Below are 14,740 nucleotides of genomic sequence, written 5' to 3'. Positions count from 1 at the left end.
AATTGCCCTATAAAAGGTGATGGTGAGTCATCTTCTTGAACCATTGAGTGGCAGTTCATTCACTACTTGCCACAGACCAATTTGCCACAGATTTTACCAATCTGGTAAAACTTCCGAATTCAGTCAGCTGGGTGCTAAGAATTTGCTCGTGGTCATGGGCCACAAGTACTTTTTACACCTTTGCTACTTCTCCTGAGTTTTCTTCAACAAGTAGGGGTGCTGAGTCATCATCCTCATCATCAGTGGAGGATGGATGATATGGTCGTTATCAGGATGAGTTTATCTTGCTCATGCTGATACCATGAGAGTTCATTTGGTCTGAAGTCAATGCCTGGGAATTCTCACCTCTATACCACTGTACCCCTACCTCCAGTGAGTTTGTCCTTCTGTGGGACACGATATTGACAGCAATGAATTAGCACCCAGAGCCATCCAGGGCAGATAATTTCAGAGTTCAAACCATTAGTGGAATTCATTGTAACAGTCGGCCATTGCGGCTGAATCATTGGGTATATTTAAGGCAGAGGTTGACAGATTCTTGATTAGTCAGGGCATGAAGGGATACCAGGAGAGAGAAGGCAGGAGACTGGAATTGAGAGTGAAGTTGGATCAGCCATGATGAAATGGTGCAGCAGACTCGATGGGCCAAATGGCCTAATCCTGCTCCTATATCTTGTGGTGTTATTTACATCAGGAAGTTTCTCCTTAGGTTGATCCCAAATAGATGAGATCGTGCTCCTTGACTCTAGGCTTTTCAGCCCAGGGAAGTGCCCACCTTGCAATCACTCTCAGATTCTTAATGTCAGTAGGAACCTCTCTCTCCTCATTTTTTCAGACTAGTGAGCACTTAGTAACCTTACACATTACTTCCAAAACAGTAATCAATTTAGCAAATTTAAAATCTTCCCATCTCCTAGTCAAATCCTTTTTAAGCTAAGAGACATGGGGCATATACTTCTCCAGCTCTATTCTCAACATCAGAACAAGACAGTCTTACTTTTGTGCACTCTGAGTTGCCAAAGATAATAGTAAACACAAATGATTCTGCAGTTTCCGGAGATCCAGAGAACAGCTATCCTCCTTTCCCTCCTCCCATCTTTTTACTCTGGGACCTTCCCCCTTCCTTTCCAGTCCTGAAGAAGGGTCTCGGCCCAAAATATCGACTGTTTATTCATTTCCATAGATGCCTCTTAACCTGCTGAGTTCCTCCAGCATTTAGTGCGAGTTGCTTTGGATTTCCAGCATCTGCAGAATTTCTCATGTTTATAACTTGCTCACAAAATGCCAGAGGAGCTCAGCAGGTCAGGCAGCTTCAACGAAAAGGAATAAACAGTCGATGTTTCAGGCCGAGACCCTTTAGCAGGTTGTGATAAAGGATCTCGGCCTGAAATATCAGCTGCTTATTCCTTTCCACTGGACTGGAAATATTGTAGAATTCAGCCAAGGTGTCACAACCACAGATTCCGCAGCGCAGCAGATTCAGAAATTATGAATATGCACATATCAGCTAATTATTATTTCATTGTGATAGTATTTAACTTGATTCATTCTGTCATAGTATTTGTTGAGACTTCGACACAGTAACGCTTTGCTGCCTGCTTGCATTCCACCTTGCCTGATAAATTGGACAGTCAAGTCAACTGACCCTGAAGACCAGCAGTATTTGTTTTATTCTTAGTTGTTTTTTCAGCCACAGTGTAGACTTCATTTTCCATTTTGAGAGTTTTAGTTAATAGCCCTGTTCGGCCTATTGCTTTCTTTTCCCATTGACACTGATCGTATTAAAGTCTGTGAACTACCGACCTGCTTCAGTGTCTCTCACTCCGCACTTGGGCCATGTCCGAAATGGGTGACACAAGGAGGACCAAGCAGCTAATAAAGAAAGGCAAGATAGAATATGCTGAGAAATAAAGAGATGTAAGATCTTCTACAGACATGTAAAAAAGAATAAAAGACTAATAAGAACAAATGGGCTTCCTTAAAATCAGATGAGAGAACTTATAGTGGAAAATGAGAAATTTCACAATTGCTTTTTGCCTGTCTTCAACGAAGAATATATAAAATCAGCCAGATGTACTAGAGAACTAAAGACCTAGTGAGACTGAGGAACAAAACTAAAGCAGTGTAAACAATAGCATACTATTGGACTGCTGAGATGGAAACTGATAAATCTCAAAGTCCTGATGATCTACATCCTATAGTATGGACACAAGTGGCCATGGAGATAGTCGATGTTCTGCTTATTGTCTTTTCAAGTTGTGTGGATTCTGGAAATTTTCCTATAGATTGGGAGGTTGTAAATGTGACTGTGTTGTTTACGAAAGGAGGGAGAGAGAAATCAGAACCACCAACCTGTTAGTGCAGTATCAGTTGTGGGGAAAATATTGGAATCTATAATGAAGGTTGTTTAAACAGAATACCTTGAAAAGTATTATAGAATTGAACAGAGTCAACATCGATGTATCAAAGGAATCTTTGAGGATGTGAGTATTAGAATAGATAAAGGGAAACAGTGTACTTACATTTTCATGAGAAGTTAGTCAACAAGTTTATAGTACACAAAACTGAGGGTAATGTACTGGCATGGATTGAGAACTTGTTACGAAGAGAAAAGTGTCTTCTATTCTTTCTCAGGTTGTGACATGTAGAATCCATGCTTGGGCCCTTGCTAGTCACAAACTATATCAACAATTTGGCTGAATGGATCAAATAGCATATTTCCTAGTTTGCCAGTGATATAAAACTAGGTGTAGAGAAATATCAAGAGAAGATAGATAAGCTAGGTAAATGGATAAGAACATAGCAGATGGATTATAATGCAGAAAAAAACTTTGGTGAACGAAGAAGAGGAATATTTTTAACGGTCCAGATTGAGAAAATGCTGATGCTCAAAGGGACTTGAGTGAACTTGTACACAAGTCTCAGATGAAAAAAGCAGTTTTGAAGATAAATGGTGTGTTGGCTTTTACTGAAAAAGATTTGAGTAAAAGAGCAAAGAGGTCTTACTGCATTTAAATAGGACATGTGCAAGAATGCACCTAGATTAATGAGTACAGCTTTGGTCTTCTTACCTAAAAAGGGCGTTCTTGCTATAATGGACGGCTGACTAACCTGGTTGCTGCGCTGGTGGGTTGGCCAACAGAGCAGAGATTGAGAAGCTGACATCAATATTCATTAGAGTTTTGCATGATTAGAGGTGATATTATTGAAACTTACAAAATTCTTACAGTGTTAAACAGGGTAGATGTTTTACTTGTCTCTGTAGTCCAGAATCAGGGTTTAGATTCTCAGAACATTGAGGATTGAGACGAGAAATGTCTTCACAGAGGGGCAGGTGAATCAGTGGGAGTTCTCTATCACAGAGGGATGTGGACACAGTTAATTGAATTCACTTAAGACATATATTGCTAGGTTTTTGTATATTTAAGGAATTAAAAAGAAAGAATGGTGCAGAAAAATACAGCTATGAGCAGCCATGACCTTGATGAATGGTGGCATTGCATTTTAGAGCTACAAGGTCTACTCCTGTTCCTAACTGGAATGTTCTTCATATTCAAGTAATGAAGGAGATGGAGAAATAAGTCACAAGACCGATCTTCAGGGAGAGTTGTGAGGAAAACCTGGATTTTGATGTATTTTGATCTGAAGGAGAGGTGAAATAGCAAATCACTTGGAGAAAATTAATTTGGAATATTTCTAATTGGAATAGAACAAAATGACAAGTTCATTCAAAAAAAAAACAATGACCACAGTGGGAAGACAAAGAACCTATATCTTACAGAAATTAGATACAGCAAGGGTTGTAACAACAAGACATGGAATTAGCTGGCAAATCATCTTCGAGAAGATGGTGTGGAGTCAGTCTTTATGGTGAAGGTACAGCCTCAGAGACTTTGGGAGGGCAAACTTAATATTACGTTTTCAGATAGTGGTCCACCCGTTAAGGCAGATGGACTATGACTTAACATTATCCAGAGGTTTATACGGTTGTTGGGAGCTCGTGAAATGAACCACTCTCAGAATCAGAATCAATGTCAGGTTTAATATCACGGGCATATGTTGTGATATTTGTTGTTTTGCAGCAGTAGTACATTGCAATACATAAAAATTAATCAAAACTATAAATTACAATAAGAAATATAGTTAACAATCAAATGAAGTAAGTACTGCAAAAAGAGAGCAAAAAGAAATATTGAGGTAGTGTACATGGGTTCATAGTCCATTCAGAAATCAATGCAAGAAGTTGTTTCTAAAACATTGGCTGTGTTTCTCGAGGGCATGTCCTGGGTAATGGAGGGTCCTTAATGATGGACGCCACCTTTTTGAGGCATTGTCCTCGATGCTGAGGAGGCTAGTGCCCATGAGTTTGCAACTTTCTGTGACTGTTCCTGATCCACTGCAGTTGCCCCTCCATCCCAGACCGTTAGAATGTTCTCCACGTACATTTGCAGAAATTTGTGAGCCTTTGGTGTTTTACCAAGACTCCTCAAACTCCTGATGAAGTATAACCGCTGTCATGCCTTCTTTGTAAGTGTATCAGTCTGTTGAATCCAGGATAGATCTTCAGAGATGTTGAAATCCAGGAACTTGAAACTGCTCATTGTTGATGCCTTGATGAGGACTGGTGTTCGATCCTTCGACTTCCTCTTCCTTATATCCACAATCAATTCCTTGGCCTCACATACATCAACACCACTCAGTCAGCTGATCTATCTCACTCCTAAACACCTCCTTGCCACCATCTGAAATTCTGCCAATGTGTCATCGGCAAATTTATTGATGACATTTGAGCTGTGACAAGCCACGGAGCGAGGGCTGTAGAGAGAGTAGAGCAGAGCAGTGGGCTAAACACTCATCCCGGAGGTGCACCAGTGTTGATTGTCAGTGAGAAAGAGGTGTTATTTCTGATCCATACTGACTGTGGTCAAGCATACAGCTGCAGAGGGAGGTACAGAGGCCCAGGTTTTGGAGCTTGTAGATTAGTACTGAGGGTCTGATGGTGTTGAATGCTGAGCTGTAATCAATAAGCAGCAGCCTGATGGAGGTATTACTATTGCCCATGTGGAGGGCCAGTGAGTTTGCACTCACCTATTGTGGCCAGTCAAATTGCAACGTGTCCAGGTCCTTGATTAGGCAGAAGCTGATTGTGGCCATGAGCAAACTCTCCAAGCACGTCATCGCAGTAGATACGAGTGCAACTGGGTGGTAGTCATTGAGGCAGATCACCCTACTTTACTTGGGCATTGGTAAGATGCAGGACAACACACTAGATGCTGGAGGAACTCAGCAGGCAGCATCTATGGAAATGAATAAGCAGCTTTCAGGATGAGACCCTTCATCAGGACGGGAAGACGTCAAAATAAGAAGGTGGGGATGGGGAAGGAGTAGAAGCAAGAAGGTGATGGGACTAGGTGAGAGTAAGTGTTCAGCACGGACTAGAAGGGCCGAGATGGCCTGTATCCGTGCCGTAATTGTTATATGGTGATCAGTGAGACCAGGTGGGTGGGGGGAGGTCAGAATAGGAAGCTGGGAAGTGATAGGTAGAAAATGTTAAGGGCTGGAGGAGTATGAATATGATAGGAGAGGACAGTCGGCCATGGGAGAAAGGAAAGAAGGGGCACCAAGCGGAGGTAATAGGCAGGTGAGAAGAGATAAGAGAGGAGCCAGAACGAGGAACTGAAGAAGAGGGAAGACGGAAGAGGGAGAAATTACGGAGAAATCAAAGTTCATGCCATTAAGATAGAGGCTATCCAGATGGAATATGAGGTGTTGCTCCTCCAACCTGAGAGTGGGACCAGAGGAGTTCATGCAGTGATGTACCAGAATGGGAATGGGGATTGGAACTGAAATCTTTGGCCACCAGGAAATCCTCCTTTTGCGGATGGAGTTAAGGTGTTCAACAAAGTGGTCCCCCAATTTACCAATATAGAGGAAGCTGCATTGCAGAAGAGGACACCAACAGATTCGCAGGTGAAATGTTGCCTCACCTGTCTGTTTGGGGCGCTCAATGGAGATGAAGGTGTAATGCTTCCACTCCCAGGAGGGAGATTAGTGGGGAGGGACGACTGGACAAGGGAATCACTGAGGAAACGATCCCTAGCGACACATTCGAGCTTGTCACCCCCCACCTCCTCATTCCGGTTTCTTCCCCCTTCCTTTCCAGCCCAAATACCGACTGTTTATTCCTCTCTACAGATGCTGCCTGCCCATTCTGTGTGTGTTTCCAGCACCTGCAGAACCTCCCGTGTTTATGACCGGCTCTCTGCAGGATATCTGGCCAGCCCCGATGCTCACACAAGGCCGCCCGAACCACGGCAACTCGCGTCCGGTCGAGTCGAGCGACGGAAGTAACGCACAGGTTGCCATTGGCAACGGTTGCCGGGACACGAGGCGAGTGGTAGTTTCCAAGGGCTGCAGCCGGAGAGCGGTCAGCGGCGGCCCAGCGACATGGCGACCGTGTTAGCGCAGCAGGATGGCGGCGGCGGCACCGGCACCGGCACCTACACCTTTTCCAGCCGCCCCCGGGCCCTGCAGGGGAGGAAGAAATACCGGCAGGAGGAGCAGTGAGTGGGCGGGAGGAAGCGGTGTGTTTCGGTGGGGTTGCGTGTGTGTGTGTGGAGGGGCCGGCTCTGCGATGCAGCAGTTAGACTCCACGGCCTGGGGTCACCATGTCTGGGGTGAGCGCTGGCCCAGTGCCTCAGTTTCCCTTTTACTGGCGCACGGTGAACTCTGATACCCCAGGGAGAGTTGTTGGAGCATTGGTTTCATCTGTCGCCCCAATCCGAGACTGAGCCCTATGGCTTTCCAGCTGGCTGACCTGGGGTCTTTCATACCCCTGGACATCATATTTGATGTCCCGACTTGCAAATGTCGCTCCACTGCCTGACTGTGATGCCAAGGTAAACTTAGAAGCCAACACCTGGGGTTGCGCTTCTCACAGCAAGGCAACATGCCCTTCCAAATCCCTTGCTGAGTATGATGTCTTCCCTTTGATACCCCAAAATAATTCTCCCAGGCTTGCAGGCTCTCTCCCCCTCTCCCCTCCCTCACCCTCTCCCCCTCCCTCTCACCAAGCGCACAATCTCCAGCCCATGCTGACTCGGGGTCGGTGGAACCTAATGAAGTACTGACTCGGGTCAGCATGGCATAGTATCACACAAGTAGGTGCTTAGAACATAGATCTAACATAGATTTGGGTCCAACTATGTTCAGGTCGGGGTGCCTGCCTGTTATTCAAAGTGGTTGGAAGGAGGAGGCAGGTGAGAAATTACTAACTGAATCATAGGTTAGTGGATCAAAAGTCAGCACAGATAAGCACGCACAAATGGTGAATGGTATTGGTGTGAACACAGAACAGCAAAGTTACTGATTCTTCGGCCCCAATTTAGTGCTGAAGCAATTAAATTAGTAATCAAATGGACATCTAAATGAATCCCTTCTGCCTAAACAATGTCCATATCCTTCTATGTTCCTCACATTGATCTGCTTATCTAAATGTCTCTTAAACTCCCTAATGCATCTGCCTCTACCATCACCCTCACCACCACCCTCTGTGTAAAAAAAAAACTTGCCTCTCATACCTCCTTTGAAATTGCCCTTTCTCATCTTAAGTGCATGCCCTCTGGTATTAGGCACTTCCACCCCGGGAAACAGATACTCCCTGTCTACTCTTATCTCTGCCTCTCAAAATTTTATAAACCTCTGTCAGATCTCCCCTCAGCCTCCACTGCTCCAGAGAAAACAACCCACGTTTCTGCAACCTCTCGTTATAGCACATGCCCTCTAAACCAGGCAGCATCCTGGTAAGCCTCTTCTGCACCCTCTCCAAAGCCTCGACATCCTTCCTATAATGGGGCGACCAGAACTATATACAGTACTCCAGATGCAGCCTAACTAGAGTTTTATTAGGCTGCAACATAACTTCCTGACATTTGAACAATGCTTCGATTAATAAAGGCAAGCGTGCCATATACCTTGTTAACTGCCCTATCAAACTGTATAGTAATTTTCAGAGAGCTGTGAACTTGGACCCCAAGATACTCTGCTCATCAACATTGTTAAGGATCTTGTATTTAACAGTGTACTGTCTCGTAACATTTGATCTACCAAGCTGCAATACTACACATATAGCCTGGTTGAATTCTGTTTACCATTTCTCCACCCATATCTGTAAATGACCTTTACCCTGCTGTGTTCTTTGCCAGCCTTCTATGCTATCTACAACACCACCAATGCTTGTATCATCTGCAAACTTACCCATTTACATTTTCATCCAGATCATTTATATACATCACAAACAGCAGAGAACAGTATAGATCCCTGTGTAACACCACTGATCACAGGCCTCCAGCTGGAGTATGCCCCTTCGAACACAACCCCCTGTCTTCTATGGGCAATCCAAGCTGCTAATTTATCATGGATCCCATGTAGCTTAATCTTCTAGATAGGCCTTCCATGAGGGACCTTGTCAAATGCCTTACTCACAAACAAGTTCGTAAGACACCACTTGCCCTGCACAAAACCATGCTGACTCTCCCTAATTAGGGCATGGTTTTCCAAATGTTCATAAATCCTATCCCTAAGCATTTCCCTACTGTAACTTCCCTACCACTGATGTGAGACTCACCAGTTTCCAGGAGTATCCCTCTTTCTCTTCTTGAATAATGGAACAACATTAACTACTTACCACTCCTCTGGGACCTTGCCTGTGGCAAGATATTGGTCAAGGCTCCAGCAATCTCTTACCTCTGTCAATAACCTGGGGCATATCCCATCATGTCACGAGTATTTAACAAACGTAATGCTCTTTAAGAGGCCCAACAGTACCTCCTCCTTTACATCAAAATACCTCACTGATCTCCCTATACTCCACGTCCTTCTCCTTGGTAAATAGTGATTTAAACTGCTCATTAGTTTTTATAAATGACCTGGATGAGGAAGTGGAGGAATGGGTTAGTAAGTTTGCTGATGACACAAAGGTTGGAAGTGTTGTGGATAGTGTGGAGGGCTGTCAGAGGTTACAGCGGGACATTGATAGGATGCAAAACTGGGCTGAGAAGTGGCAGATGGAGTTCAACACAGGTAAGTGTGAAGTGGTTCATTTTGGTAGGTCAAATATGATGGCAGAATATAGTATTAATGGTAAGACTCTTGGCAGTGTGGAGGATCAGAGGGATCTTGGGGTGCGAGTCCATAGGGCGCTCAAAGCAGCTGCGCAGGTTGACTCTGGTTAAGAAGGTGTATGGTGTATTGGCCTTCATCAATCGTGGAATTGAATTTAGGAGCTGAGAGGAAATGTTGCAGCTATATAGGACCCTGGTCAGACCCCACTTGGAGTACTGTGCTCATTTCTGGTTGCCTCACTACAGGAAGGATGTGGAAACCATAGAAAGGGTGCAGAGGAGATTTACAAGGATGTTGCCTGGATTGGGGAGCATGTCTTATTTGAATAGGTTGATTGAACTCGGCCTTTTCTCCTTAGAGCAACAGAGGATGAGAGGTGACCTGATGATGTGAGGCATTGATCGTGTGGATAGTCAGAGGCTTTTTCCCAGGGCTGAAATGGTTGCCACAAGAGGACACAGGTTTAGGTACTGGGGAGTAGGTACAGAGGAAATGTCAAGGGTAAGTTTTTTTTCTTTACGCAGAGAGTGGTGAGTGTGTGGAATGGGCTGCCGACAATGGTGGTGGAGGTGGATACGATAGGGTCTTTTAAGAGGCTTTTAGATAGGTACATGGAGCTTAGTAAAATAGAGGGCTATAGGTAAGCCTAGTAATTTCTAAGGAAGGGACATGTCTGGCACAACTTTGTGGGCCAAAGGGCCTGTATTGTGCTGTAGGTTTTCTATGATTCTATTAAGGACCTTATGTACATGTTCCACATCCGAGCAAATGTTCCCCTCCCCCTTATCCTTGAGTGGTTCCACCCTCTCCCCAGTTATCCTCTTGCTCTTAATGTATGCATAGAATGCCTTGGGATTCTCTTTAATCTTACTTGCTAAGGACTTTTCACGGCCCCTCCTGGCTTTCCTAATTCCCTTCTTGAGTCCTTCTCTGGCTTCTTTATAATTCTCAAGGGCTCTGTTTGATTCTGGCTTCCTAAAATTTACACACTTTTTATTTTCAATACAAACAAAATGCTGGGGGAACTCAGCAGGCAATCACTTTTCCTTCTTCTTGACTAAATTCATCACCTCGCTCAACATCCAAGGTTTTTGTGTTGTTCTTTCTTCTGACTGGAACATACCTGACCTGTACTCTGTGCCGTTGTTCGTTAAAAAGCTTGTAAGTTTTTTTTGAGGCATTGTAAGTGTTGTTACTTCGATGTACCTGTGTATTTTTGAATAATATTAATAATAAAAAGATTTGAAAGAAAGAAAAAGCTTCCACACGTCAGATGTGGACTTGTCCAAAACAGCTTTTCCCAATTAACTCTCCCTAGTTCCTCTCTAATGCAATTGTAATTTGCCCTGTTCCAATTTAATATGCTCTCACAAGGTCCATACTTATCCTTGTCTATAGCTATCTCAAAACTTAAGAAGCTGTGGCCACTGTACCCACTAAAAGGTCAGTCACCTGGCCAGACTCATTACTCAACACCAGGTCCTGTTCAGCACCTCCTTTGTTAGACTATATATTAATTTAAGAATCCCTCATGGATGCACCTAACAAATCCTGTCCCAGCTAAACCTAAATCTAAATCCCACCATGACAACAACCTCATTGTCTTTACACCTTCCCTTAATCTGCCTGTATATCTGTCCCTTCGTGTCCCATTGGCTTTTGGGAGGGGGTGGTGGTCATCACAGTGAGTGCACTCTTCACTTCTACCCATATAGACAGTGAACGAGCTCTCCTTTATGTCCTTGATTAGTGGTGCAACTCCTCCTATCCCTACTCTTTTACCACCCTCTCTATCTTTTCTAAAACATCTATACATTGGAACATTAAGCACATTCCTGTCCCTCTCTCAACCAAGTCTTTGTAATGGCCACAACATCATTGTTCCATGTACTGACCTATACTCTTAAGTTCATCACCTTTACCCATAATACTCCTAGCGTTACAACTTCAAACTGTCCAACACATTGTATCTGTTACTTTATTCCTGCCTGTTCTTACTGGTCCTGACATCTACCTCCTTCTCCATCCCTCCACTTCTGACCTGGTGCTCTGTTTCCCATCTCATTTGTTAGTGCTACTCGGGATGGTATAAGCTAGTTTAAACCATTCTGAGTAGCGCTAGCGAATCTCCCAGCCAGGATATTGGTTCCCCTCCAGTTTAGTTGCAACCTGTCGGTCTTGTACAGGTCACATGTGCCCCAGAAGAGGTTCCAGTGATCCAAGAAGCCCTGCCCCCTGCACTAGTCCTCAGCTACTCATCCATCTGTACTATTATCCTTTTCCTGCCCTGACTAATAAGTGGCACCAGTAATCCGGAGATTACTACCCTAGAGGTCCTTCTCTTCAGCCTCTTTCCTATCTCCCTATACACACTATGCAGGGTCTCTTCTCCCTTTCTATCTATATCATTGGTGGCAAGGTGCACCATAATCTCTGGCAGCTCACCCTCCCCCTTGAGAATATTCTGCAGCTGCTGTGAGACATCCAGTACCCTAGCAGAATCTCCTGTATATCCCCCTAATTAATGAGTCTCCTATCACTATCACTCTGCCTGATTTTACCCTTTCCTACTGAGCCTCAGAGCTGGCCACATCCCCACTAGTCTGGCTGCTGTTACTGTGGCCTGATAAGTCACCCCCTCTCCCAACAGTATCCAAAAGGAGGTGTATTTGTTGCTGAGGGGAATGACCACAGGGGAACCCTGCACGGACTGTTTACTCTCCTTACTTCTTCTGGTCACCTATCTACTATTTGAAACCTGCACTCTGGGTGTGATTACCTCAGTAAAAGTTTCATTTTTGAGGTTTTCAGCAGCCCGGTTGGTCCTAAGTGCATCCAGCTCCATCTCCAGTTTCTTGACCTTGTCAGTCAGGAGCTGAAGTTGGGTGCAGTTCCTGCAGATGTAGTCATCAGGGAGACTGTGAAGTACCCTGAAATCCCGCATCTCACAGGAGGAGCATTCTACTTCCATCCAGCCTACTCTGTGATTTACAGACAAGGCAACATAATAAAAGCTTATCAGTTCTTATTTGTATCTTCTCTCTGAAACCGTTCAGTTTTACACTCACCTGTGTCACTCATTCAGCCTCTTCTCACTGAGCTTGTTATACCTTTGGCTCTAACTTCTCAAGCTTAAGTTCTACAATTAAACAAATGATTCCAAATGACTCAGCACTCTTAGCCTTCGCCTGTTCTTGCTGAAGCCTGTTGAGCCAAATTCTCCGACTCTAACCCTGGCCCACTCCAACAATGGATGTTCCCCCAGTAGCCAGTTGTAGAATTCTGGACGATCTCAAGGTTGTGCAAAATTGATGGTAGCAAGCCAGGAGACCACAGCTGATACGTATGTTAGATCAAAAATTTATCATGATGGTTAGATGGCTGATAGCGAAGGTGGTTTTCAAATAGGAGGGTGAAACAAACAAGAGAAAATTTAGTGAAAAAGTACTATTCTAACCATATGGCAGATTAGGTGGGGAAGGTGATAGAAGGGATAGCTTGAAATAAGCTTCATTAAAGCTGAGGTATCAGCATCAGAAGCCAAGTATCCTTTAAATCTATCATGTTGATGCGATGATCCACAATGTTGGCATGAATGGAAAGGGACTTGTTTGCAAGCAAATGCACATTCTAGAGAGAAATAGACAAGGGTTTTGGGTGAGGAGAAGTAATGATTGTTGAACCACTGCTGGAGTCTGCAGTATCAGATGTGGGCGAGGTGAATAAGAAGGGAAAGAGTTTGAGAAGATGAGCTGCTAGCATTACATCTGGTTGGAACGTTGGTCAGGATCATCTGGGAATTGGGTCTTTGAGAGAATAATGAAATGATGTAATACTGAGTGAGGGTTTGTGGTGGTGAGTGAGTTATCTACAAATCACCCAACAAGGGTGATGTAACTGAAAGGTAAGGTGTCAAGAATGGTATAAGGAAGAAGAAACAAGAGATGAGTGGGTTGGACTAGTAGCTAAATGGAGAAGGATACTGGTTAACTTAGGTTAGTTAGACATAAACTCTTTCTCTTGTGTACACCTCCCTATTGCCATCTAAGATTCTGCCAACACCAATGGTGTCATCATTCAATTTATAGATGGCAATTGAGCTGTACCTAGCCACAAGGTCATGAGTGTACAGAGTATAGCAGTGGGCTAAATACTTATCCTGATGTGTGCCTGCGAGGAGGAGATGTTATTACTGATCTGTGCTGACTGTGGTCTCCCAATAAGGAAGTCAAGGATCCAGTTGTCGAGGAAAGTACAGAGGCTGAGGTTTTGATGATTAGTACAGAAGGGTTAATGGTGTTGAGAGCCGAGCTTTAATCAATATACAGCAATCAGGCATGCATTTTGCATTTGTCTAAGTGCTTCAAAGCACTGTGGAGAGCCAGTGAGGTGGCATCTGCTGTACACCTGATGTGATGGTAGGCAAATCACAGCGGGTCCAGGTCCTTGATTAGGCCTTTCAAAGCACTTCATTACAGTATGTATGAGTGCTACTGGGCAATTGTTGTTGTGGCAGCTCACTCTGCTCCTCTTTGGCATTGGTATAATTGCTGCCCTAATCAAATAGGGAGGAACCTCTGACTGCAGCAGTGAGGGCTTGAAGATGTGTTTGAACACTCCTGTCAGTTGGTGAGTACAGTACATCTCTGGGGTACCATTATCTGACTTCACCCTTATGAAGGATGTTGTAATGTCAGCCTCTGACACAGAGATCATAGGGTTGTCAAATATTGTGAGGATTTGCACAGGTGTAGTGTTATTCTCCCTTTCAAAGTGTGCATAAGAGGTGTTGAGCTCATTGGAGAGGGAAGCATCAATTAGTGCTGTTAGGTTTCGCTGTATAAGAGGTAATGGTATGAAAGCTGCACAGCTGTGGTTCATCCAATTGTGTCGCTATCTTCACATGGAATTGGCTTTTCACTCACGTGATGGTCTTCCATAGGTTGAACCTGGACTTCTTGTAGGCTTCTGGGTGTTCGTCTTGAATGCCACAGATCAGCCCTCAGCAGACTGAATCCTGGTTCATCCAGGGTTTCTGGTTTGGAAAAGCTTGATATGTTCACAATGGCACATCTTTATTCATGCAGTGTTGATGGAGTTGGCGATGGTCATGGCATATTCATTCACAATTTTACCACAGGTTAAAAATTATAACTTCTGTCAATGCCGTGCAATTCTCCCGTCCTGGGTATGTGTGAAACTCTATTTTATTTAGAGATGAAGCACAGTAGCAGCCCTTTTCGGTTGAGTCTGCACCCACCAGTTTTACCCCTATAACCATTAACCTACTACCTTGTACATCTTTGGAATGTGGGAGGAAACAGGAGCACCCAGAGGAAACCCATGTGGTCATGGGGAGATCGTACTTTCAGAATTGAACCCAGATCACTGGCACTGTAATAATGTTAAGCTGACTGTTACATTACCTGTTTTGACCCATCCCCATGTTACTAATTTCCTTTGACTCTCCACTCCTTGTCTTTCTACTTTGGTTGGGTTTAGGCTATATCCTTGGTCACAGTCTTATGGTTGAGGTAGAAGCTGTTTCGACACTGTTTTTGTTCCTGGTTCTCATTGTTATGGTTCAGCTTATAGCTGGAGCTGCCTATCCGACAGC

At 44.1% G+C, this 14,740-nt stretch overlaps 1 protein-coding gene across 2 annotated transcripts in view; it reads left to right on the top strand.

Moving 5' to 3' along the window:
* Positions 1-6,178: 6,178 nt before the first annotated feature.
* The window catches only part of rsph3 (radial spoke head 3), a 64,745-nt gene continuing 56,183 nt past the window's right edge, over positions 6,179-14,740 (top strand). The window contains exon 1 of one of the 2 annotated variants that reach the window (XM_073051675.1): positions 6,179-6,563. In XM_073051675.1, the coding sequence (XP_072907776.1) occupies positions 6,448-6,563 (116 nt within the window). In that variant the 5' untranslated portion in view covers positions 6,179-6,447. The remainder of the gene's footprint in view (positions 6,564-14,740) is intronic. The other variant, XM_073051674.1, reaches the window with a different exon arrangement.

The sequence above is a fragment of the Hemitrygon akajei genome, chromosome 7 (genome assembly GCF_048418815.1).
Source record: "Hemitrygon akajei chromosome 7, sHemAka1.3, whole genome shotgun sequence".
In the NCBI taxonomy this organism is placed as follows: Eukaryota; Metazoa; Chordata; class Chondrichthyes; order Myliobatiformes; family Dasyatidae; genus Hemitrygon; species Hemitrygon akajei.
This window is presented reverse-complemented; position numbering and strand designations above follow the sequence as displayed.